The 10069-nt window shown below is 45.2% G+C and overlaps 1 protein-coding gene across 1 annotated transcript in view; it reads left to right on the top strand.

Moving 5' to 3' along the window:
- igfbp3 (insulin-like growth factor binding protein 3) overlaps positions 1 to 3078 on the top strand; it is a 59416-nt gene extending 56338 nt beyond the window's left edge. Inside the window, exon 4 of the mRNA XM_024137640.1 lies at positions 2789 to 3078. Coding sequence (XP_023993408.1) covers positions 2789 to 2914 — 126 coding nt within the window. The 3' untranslated portion in view covers positions 2915 to 3078. The remainder of the gene's footprint in view (positions 1 to 2788) is intronic.
- Positions 3079 to 10069: the final 6991 nt, after the last annotated feature.

Genomic DNA, 10069 nt, shown 5'->3' with positions numbered 1-10069 from the left:
CCCTCTCTGTCCTCTTTCCCCTCTCTGTCCTATTCCCCTCTCTGTCTTCTTTCCCCTCTCTGTCCCCTTTCCCTCTCTGTCCTCTTCCCTCTCGTCCTATTCCCCTCTCTGTCTTCTTTCCCCTCTCTGTCCTATTCCCCTCTTCTGTCTCTTCCCCTCTCTGTCCTCTTTCTCCCTCTCCCCTCTGTCCTATCCCCTCTGTCTTCTTTCCCCTGTCTCTGTCCTCTTTCCCTCTCTGTCCTATTCCCCTCTCTGTCTTCTTTCCCCTCTCTGTCCTCTTTCCCCTCTTCTGTCCTTTTTCCCCTCTCTGTCTTCTTCTCCCTCTCTGTCCTATTTCCCCTCTCTGTCCTCTTTCCCCTCTCTGTCCTTTCCCCTCTCGTCCTTTCCCCTCTCGTGTCCTCTTCTCCCACTCTCTGTCCTTCTTCCCCTCTCTGTCTTCTTTCCCCTCTCTGTCCTATTCCCCTCTCTGTCCTCTCTTCCCCTCTCTGTCCTATTCCCCTCTCTGTCTTCTTCCCCTCTCTGTCCCTATTCCCCTCTCTGTCCTCTTTCCCTCTCTGTCCTCTTTCCCTCTGTCCTTTCCCCTCCATGTCCTCTTTCCCCTCTGTCTTCTTTCCCCTCTCTGTCCCTTCCCCTCGTCTGTCCTCTTCCCCCTCTTGTCTCTTTCCCCTCTCTGTCCTATTCCCTCTCCTGTCCTCTTTCCCTCGCTTCTTTCCCTTCTCTCTGTCCTCTTTCCCCTCTCTGTTCCTATTCCCTCTCTGTCTTCTTTCCCCTCTCTGTCCTATTCCCCTCTCTGTCCTCTTTCCCCTCTCTGTCCTATTCCCTCTCTCCTCTTTCCCCCTCTGTCTCTTTCCCCTCCTGTCCTATTCCCCCTCCCTGTCCTCTTTCCCCTCTGTCTTCTTTCCCCTCTCTGTCCTTTCCCCTCTCTGTCCTCTTTCCCCTCTCTGTCCTATTCCCCCTCTGTCCTCTTTCCTCTCCTGTCTTCTTCCCCTCTTCTGTCCTATTCCCCTCTCTGGTCCTCTTTCCCCTCTCTAACGTCTTTCCCTCTCTGTCCTATTCCCTCTCTGTCCTCTTCCCCTCTCTGACTCTTTCCCCTCTCTGCCTTTCCCTCTCTGTCCTCTTCCCCTCTCTTCCTCTGTCCCCTCTCTGTTCCTATTCCCTCTCTGTCCTCTTTCCCTCTCTGTCCTAATCCCCTCTCTGTCCTCTTTCCCCTCTCTGTCCTCTTCCCCTCTCTGTTTCTTTCCCCTTCTGTCCTCTTTCCCTCTCTGTCCTCTTTCCCCTCTCTGTCTTCTCCCCTCTCTGTCTCTTCCTTCTTCCCCATTTCCCCTCTCTGTCCTCTTTCCCCTCTCTGTCCTCTTTCCCCTCTCTTCCTCTTCCTCTCTCTGTCCTCTTTCCACTCTGTCCTCTTTCCCCTCTGACCCTCTTCCCCTCTCTGACCTCTTTCCCCCTCTCTGTCCTTTCCCTCTCTGTCTTCTTTCCCCTCTTGTCGCTTTCCCTTCTCCCTATTCCCCTCTCTGTTCCTCGTCCACCTCTCTGTCCTCTTCCCCTCTCTGTCCTCTTCCCCTCTCTCCTTTTCCCTCTCTGTCCTCTTTCCCTCTCTCTGTCCTCTCCCTCTTGTCTTCTTTCCCTCTCTGTCTCTTTCCCCTCTGACCTATTCCCTCTCTGTCTCTTTCCTCTCTGCCGTCTTTCCCCTCTTTGTCCTATTCCCCTCCTCTGTCCTCTTCCCCTCTCTGTCTTCTTCCCTTCTCTGTCCTATTCCCCTCTCTGTCCTCTGCCACCTCTCTGTCCTCTTCCCTCTCTGTCCTCTTTCCCCTCTCTGTCCTCTTTCCCCTCTGTCTTCTTTCCCCACTCTCTGTCCTCTTCCCCTCTCTTCCTCTTTCCCCTCTCTGACCTCTTTCCCCTGTCTGACTTCTCTCCCCTCTCTGTCTTTTCCCCCCTCGTCTGTCCTCTTTCCCCCTATTGTCTTCATTCCCCTCTCTGACTCTTTCCCTCTTCTGTCCTCTTTCCCTCTCTGTCCTATTCCCCTCCCTGTCTCTCCTTCTCTCTGTCTTCTTCCTTCCTCCTCGTCTTCTTCATCTCCCTCTCGTCTCTTTCCCCTCTCTGTCCTCCTTTCCCCTCTCTCTACCTATTCCCCTCCCTGTCCTCTTTCCCCTCTCTGTCCTATTCCCCTCCCTGTCCTCTTTCCTCTCTCTGTCTTCTTCCCCTCTCTGTCTTCTTTCCCCTCTCTGTCCTCTTTTCCCTCTCTGTCCTCTTTCCCCTACTGTCTTCGTTCCCCTCTCTTGCTTATCAACATATAGTATGTTGGTAGTATGACCATTTGTAGATGTAATATCTGGACTATCCAAATGTCTGTCTCCCTCTCTGTCTCTCATCGCCCTCTCTTTCTCCTCCCTTTCTCTCCCTACCTGTCTCAAAGCGATAAGTCCTCGTCCTTACTTCCTTTGTCTGTCTGTCTCTCATTCTCTCTCCTGTCTGTCTTTCTGTCTGTCCCTCTCTCCCCTCTCTGAATGTTTCTAGGCTGTGGCTATGGGCCAGGGCTAGTTGAATGGTCTTAGTTCGTTAGCCCTTCCCATGCTGGTGTTAACTATCTATTGGATACAGCTTGCTGAAGGCTGTAAATGTCTGACAGAAAAAGCTCCTTTCCTAGTTTAGTCAAAGTTGACAAGAGTTTTATATGATAGACTGTAGGTTGTTAATATATTGCATTAAATCAATCAATTTCTCTCTCTCTCTCCCTCTCTCTCTCCCTCTCCCTCTCTCCCTCTCTCTCCCTCTCTCCCTCTCTCTGCAGTGCCGTCCTTCCAAAGGGAGGAAGAGGGGTTACTGCTGGTGTGTGGATAAGTACGGTCAGCCTCTCCCTGGCTATGATGGAAAGGAGAGAGGAGAAGCCCAGTGTTACAACCTGGAGAACAAATGAGAGGCAGAGAGAGGATGGAGTGATGGAGAGAGGAATGAGGCAAGGAGAGAGGAATGAGACAAGGAGAGAGGAATGGGAGAGAGAGATACTTGTTTTTACTCCTGCCTTGCACGTAACCGTCGAAAGAGTGCTGGACCGTTGACCTCAGGTCACATGACTGCCGGGTGGGGGAGGGAGAGGGAGGGAGGAGGAGGGAGGGGAAGAGGGGGGAGGGAGGGGAAGGGAGGGGCAGACTGGGACAGCACAGCCTAATAGGCCAAGCCTTCTGTCCATCATCTGCAGCTATCTGCTCTATGCTATGGGAACCTCTAGCTACCCCTCGTATGAAAACAAGAGAGAGAGAAACTAAACATCTGCACTATTATTTTAGAGAGAGAGGAAGGAGGGACTTTTCCACTCATTTTAAAGAGGACTTGTCTGTGACTGTGACCCAATGCAACATGCTTGTGTATGTTTGTGTGTGTGTATGCATGCATGTGTGTGTGCGTGCGTGCATGTGTGTATGCCTGCGTGTGAGCATGAGTGCGAGCATGTATGAGTGTTTGTGTGTGTGTATGTGTGTGTAAATGCTGTCTTTCAATAAGCTCAGTTTAGAGGTGTAAGAAAACCTCTTGACATCCAAACCCTGCCCCCTTCTACCCTGTCGTGCAGAGACTCCTCCCCTTTCTCAGGGTCCATCATTATGAAGTGAAGGCTTATGGGTAGGCCGGCCTCTGACCTCTTCCCTGCCATGTTGTACACCACTGGCCTTCCCCACTGTCTCCATAGCAACCAGCTTGTCGCGCCCGATGTGCTGCGTCACATTTACAGGTTTAGGGGGAAGGAATGGAATGGAGACGGTGCCTTAAACCCACACTGCCCCTCTCCCCCTCTTCCCCATCCCTGACCCCTACCCCTCCCTTTCTCATATTCCTTGGTTAGCCCTCTGCAGTCCTCATAGGACCCCAGGAAGAGTAGCTGCTGCTTTTGCAAAAGTTAATGGGGATTCAAAAAAATAAATAAACAGGTGCTCACATAACGTTACCACCTTGCAGCCTTGGTCTGGTTAGCTAGCTGGCGGGTTGGGTTAGCATAGTTAGCCAAACCACCACTTCTTCATTCAGGAAATAGGGCCAGTGGTGTTGTCATGACAACATGGTCCCTCTATCTGTAGTACTCTTCCTGTCTGTGGTGCATATGACCTGGTGTGGGGTCCTTTAGACTGGGCATGCTCGGTGAGACCGGGCTGCTCTCTCTGCCATAGGTGCCAGCTTCGAGGCCAAGCACAACCACTTAAAGCACTTTAGCTGCACCCAACCAACTTCCCTACAGCGCTCCTCGCAGTTAAAGACAATTTGTACCCATTGCAGCGTAGTAGTCATACCTTTTCATTGGTGGCAACATTTAACAAGGTTTATAGCACTGTAGAACAAAACATCAACAACAACAAAATAAACAACAATGTTACACAAGCACTTCTGACAGTGACTTTACTCAGCCTAGAGAACAAACGCCCCTCAGAATTTCCATTCTATGCAAAGTGTGTTTTATTTTTGTTGATTTGTTCTTGGAGATGCTTGTATGATCTTATGCCAACATAACTCCACCAGGTGGATGCAGCACCAAATATGCATTGAAGAAGCAGACAGGGGGTCTGAGGGAGGGTGCGTGGTCCTCCTAGAAGTGCTCCCTGCTTCCTGTATGACGCTTTCACATATCCTGTGTCTGAAACGGCACCATATTTCCTGTATAATGCCCTATGGGCCCTGGTCAAAAGTGATGCACTATATAGGGAATAGGATGCCATTTCAGATGCAAACTTGAACAGTGGAGTGTGCACGACAAGGAATGCTAGCCCAGTAGCTCGGTAGCATGGAATTGGATGCACACACACTTTAAAACAAACAACAACAGCAACAACAACAACAACATCTTAAAACCAACCAACCCGCTGAGGCTACAAGCCATTCTATTTGAAGACTTGATTTCGGGGGAGGATAATTCAATTATGTTTAAGCTATTGGCCCGCCCCTTCCCAGTTCTTTGTTAGTCTTTTTCTATATTCAAAATGTTTTTGTGGCTATGTGGCTGACACATGTACGGTACTTCAAATTAAATAAATAAAGAAGTTATTTATCTAAGAAAGAATTATAAACTGATCCAAACTACGTTTTTTCTTACCAACAATTCAGTGACTCACTGATGTTACAGCAAACTCCAAGTTGATTCAGCGTATTTTGGGGAATGTAATCACTAATGAATGTTAAAAAAAATGTATTAACATTTTCTTCTATAATTATTTTTGTAAACTTTATACATCTCTGGTTTGTTGCCCACGGTAACTGTCAGTCGGTCAGGCACTCAGGCGCTCAGGTCACTGGTCTGTAATCTAATTGGTTTATAACAAAGTTGGGGTCAGTTTTATTTCTATTCAGTCAATACAATAATCTGAAATTCTTCATGAGGAAATGTTGAATTTGAATTTCAACTGACTTTTCTGAATGAACTGAATGGAATGGAGCCCAATCCTGTTGTGTAATCCAATGGGTCTGTAGTCAAGTGAAACTCTCAGTCAGTCCATCGGTCACTGCTCCAGCACTTCTCTCCGTACACACCAACGTTCACACAAACGTGCACAGCAATGTGCACGCGATGCCACCCCGTCTCAGTCTCGGTCCACTGTGCAAATCCAGGGGCACCTCTGTCTCTGTAACATTTTGTCACTTTTCTGGTGGTCATGTAAGAATCTCTCTTTTGTTCACGGGTAATTGTACTTTATTTTTTCATTTTGTTTCAAGTTTTATTGTAAAGAGTTTTGATTCTTTAAAGAAAAAAAGCTTTTCATGTTACTAAACTAGAAAATCACACAGCTATTCTTTTCTTTGAGAAAGGAACATTATTTTGTTAAAATATAATTTGTATTTAATGTCTTTTTAAAATAAAAAATAAACACTATTTTCATTTACTGTTGAATGGCTCGAGGGTGTTTTTACAAGTTAGGCTGTGTTACCTCAGAGAGCTGGGAAGTACATTCAGTACTCAATACTGTCCTACCTCAGAGTTATAGTAAGTAGGCCTACATTCAATAAACTGTTTACATCAAATGTTCTAGCAGACAGGGAGGCAGTTGGCAACCAAAAAGATGACCAGAGGAATCTATTTCGATAGTTGATGAAAAGGTTCAGAGGTACTGTTTTTCTCATCACAAATCCTTTCTATCCCAGCTCCCTCTCTCCCTCCCTACCAAATCCCTCCCTCTCTCTCTACTTCCCTCTCTCTTTCTCTCTCTCTCGCTCTCTCTATTTCTCTCTCTTCTTCAGCCTTGGAATATGGCAAAAATAATAAAGCTGTGGTGCCAGGCAGGCTGGCAGTGGGCACGTTGGGGTGGTTGAGGGAAATACACACACACACATAAAGAGAGAGAGAGAGAGAGAGAAGGCGAGAGAGAGAGAAAGAAAGAGAGAGAAGGCAAGAGAGAAAGAGAGCGAGAGAGAGAGAGAGAGAGAACACAGCACACTGTAGACACACAACCTAGAGCCTCAGGCACTGCTACAGCGTAACAAGACAGAACATCATGAAGTTTGAGCAAGGTGTATGTGTGTTTATATGGTTGGGTTGGTTGTTTGGTTGGAGTTTCACAATATATTGAGGAAACAGTTTTATTATCAACGCATTCCTCTGTGTTACAGATAATGGCTGTGTCTGAAATGGCACCCTAATCCCAATAGGGCTTTGATCAAAGTACTGCTTTATATAGGGAATAGGGTGCAATTTCAGACGCAGTCGAAGTTTGTAGCTTTATGCTAGGGCTGTTTATGCACATACTCCTATATGACTGAGGCATTCACCACATGACACAGTCACACACACTGCCCAGGACATCAAGATGTATTTTATCGTCAATAATTATTTGATCATTTAAAATAGTAGGCTGCTCCAGCCGGATTACATACAGTTGTAGTCGGAAGTTTACATACACCGTAGCCAAATACATTTAAACTCAGTGTTTCACAATTCCTGACTTTTAATCATAGTAAAAATGTCCTGTCTTAGGTCAGTTAGGATCACCACTTTATTTTAAGAATGTGAAATGTCAGAATAATAGTAGAGAGAATGATTTATTTCAGCTTTTATTTCTTTCATCACATTCCCAGTGGGTCAGAAGTTTACATACACTCAATTAGTATTTGGGAGCATTGCCTTTAAATTATTTAACTTGGGTCAAATGTTTCGGGTAGCCTTCCACAAGCTTCCCACAATATATTGGGTGAATTTTGGCCGCCCATTCTCTGGACAGAGATGCGTGTAACTGAGTCACGGTTTGTAGGCCTCTCTTTCTTGCACACCTTTTCAGTTCTGCCCACAAATTTTCTATGGGATTGAGAGGTCAGGGCTTTGTGATGGCCACCCAATACCTTGACTTTGTTGTCCTTAAGCCATTTTGCCACAACTTGGAAGTAAGATGCTTGGGGTCCATTGTCCATTGGAAGACCATTTGCGACCAAGCTTAACTCCTGACTGATTCTTAGATGTTGCTCAATATATCCACATAATTTTCCTCTCATGGTGCCATCATTTTGTGAAGTGCACCAGTCCCTCCTGCGCAAAGCACCCCACAAACATGATGCTGCCACCCCCGTGCTTCACGGTGGGGATGTGTTTCTTCGGCTTACAAGCTCCCCTTTTTCCTCCAAACATAACAATGGTCATTATGGCCAAACAGTTTTATTTTTGCTTTCATCAGACCAGAGGAACATTTCCCAAAAAGTATGATCTTTGTCCCCATGTTGCAGTTGCAAACCGTAGTCTGGCTTTTTTATTGCGGTTTTGGAGCGTTGCTTCTGGCTTGCTGAGAGGCCTTTCAGGTTATGTGAATAGGACTCTGTTTTAGGGTGGATATAGCATCTTTGTACCTGTTTTCCTCCAGCATTCTTCACAAGGTCCCTTGCTGTTGTTTGGGAATGATTGGCCACTTTTCGCACCAAAGTACGTTTCATTCTCTAGGAGACCGAACGCGTCTCTTCCTGAGCGGTATGACGGCTGCGTGGTCCCCATGGTGTGTTTATACTTGCCTATTATTGTTTGTACAGATGAACGTGGTACTTCAGGCATTTGAAATTGCTCCCAAAGGATGAACCAGACTTGTAAAGCTTCTTAAAGCCATGACATAGTTTTCTGGAATTTTCCAAGCTGTTTAAAGGCACAGTCAATTTAGTGTATGTAAACTTCTGACCCACTGGAATTGTGATACCGTGAATTATAAGTGAAAAATCTGTCTGTAAACAATTGGTTGGAAAAATTACTTGTGTCATGCACAAAGTACATGTCCTAACCGACTTGCCAAAACTATGGTTTGTAAACAAAACATTTGTGGAGTGGTTGAAAAGTGATTTTTAACGACTCCAACCTAAGTGTATGTAGCCTTCCGACTTCAACTGTACATAAGAGATTTTTGATTAAAAAATGCAATAAATCCCAAAGGCTTATTTCCCAGATGAACAAGATAACATATTTGAGGTTAAATGTTTTTATTAAATTCCCCCTTTTTTTTTCCTTCTTTTTTTTACAATACAACTTAATTACAAAAGTGTCCATACACATGAGTGAGCAGTCGGTCACTTTGGGAAAAAAATGCCATCTTTCTCTCTCTCTCTCTTTCTTTCTTTCTCTCTCTCTCTCTCTCTCTCTCTCTCTCCATTTTCCTTCTTGCTCTTTCTTTCTTTCTCTCTCTTTCAATCTCTCTCTCTCTCTTTCCTTCTCTCTCTCTCCAACAGCAGCATGTAGACAGAGCACGCACATCACAAATGAAACATGGTCAAACCACACAGTCAAACGACAACAATTTGTTCTTGTGGTCATAATGCGTTCATGGTCAGATAAAGAACAGTGATGCCAGTCAGTAAAGTAAAATAAAAGTCCTCTTTGTAAAGGGAAAGTCCTCTTTGACAGGAGGATGTATCAAAATAATAAAGACAGACAGTCAGCAGAGACAAACAAGCACCAGGAGGTAGGTCAAGGTAGATACCCGTCAGAACAGGGGCAATACAGGAGCATTACCCATCATGCAATTCTGCAAACCCCACAGGACCATAGGATATTGAGTTTCTTAGAAGTTAAGTATGCCCAAATTAGTCGTTTTCTGTATTCACTGATGTAGTTGAGGGTCATCAACTATGAATCATATCAGAAAAAAAACACAACAAATAAACCATGGCAATGAACATGAAAAACAATGACAAGTAACATAATAACAATTAGAAATCCTTCTAAAAGACATTTTGGTCACACAGTGCTTTTGTTCTTGTTTGGTTTGTTTTAAAAAGTAAACCAGCAGACAAACTCCTAAAGACCAGACCGAGATCAACTCGGCAATATGGACTAACTTAGGGCATAGATACATATGTGCACATCATACACTGATAAAAATACACATATAATAATAATAATGATAACAATACTAATAACAATAAGGCAAAATTATATAAATATTCTTAACATAAACATAACAAAATGAAGAGATACATAGTGTGAAATAAATAAGGCTGTAGAGTTAAAGTAAATGCATGAAAATATTAACAATGACAGTGTGTACCTGAATATCAAACACCACCATTTACAATGAATAAATAACAGGTATCGAAAGGAAATCAGTGGTTTAGTGTGTGTGTGTGTGCACGTGCATGCGTGTGTGTGTGCACGTGCATGCGTGCGTGTTCTGCATCAGTGGTTGATCTCATAAGCGCACTCAGCATTTCCCTCCAGATCAGTGGATCCCAGAATCTTCTTTCCGTTCCAGAAGGACACACACCAACACCTGCCTTTCTGTCCATCAAGAGATGACTCACACTGCGAGAGAGAAGGAGAGAGAGAGATAAAGAGGAATTAGAATGCCTGGGGGTTTTACACACCGTAACACACCTCCACTTAACACACCTGTTCAGATATGCTATGACCTTCATTTGTGTGCAGCCGCACCTCATGGGGCAAACATACACCCATTCCAAGACAAGCGTGTGTACAGGCACACACACGGAAAGGCACACGCGTGTATAGTCATGCCGCGCCAAGGGGACTAGAGTGAAACGAGCTGAATGTGCTCCAAGGTGTAAGCAGTGCTGTACAAATCTCTGCCTGAACACACATTATTCTTTCTGGAGCTGTGGTTGGCACAATCTT

Source organism: Salvelinus sp. IW2-2015, unplaced genomic scaffold (genome assembly GCF_002910315.2).
Source record: "Salvelinus sp. IW2-2015 unplaced genomic scaffold, ASM291031v2 Un_scaffold1262, whole genome shotgun sequence".
Taxonomy (NCBI): domain Eukaryota; kingdom Metazoa; phylum Chordata; class Actinopteri; order Salmoniformes; family Salmonidae; genus Salvelinus; species Salvelinus sp. IW2-2015.
Note: the sequence above shows the minus strand (reverse complement) of the source record. Positions and strands in the feature narration are given on the sequence as shown.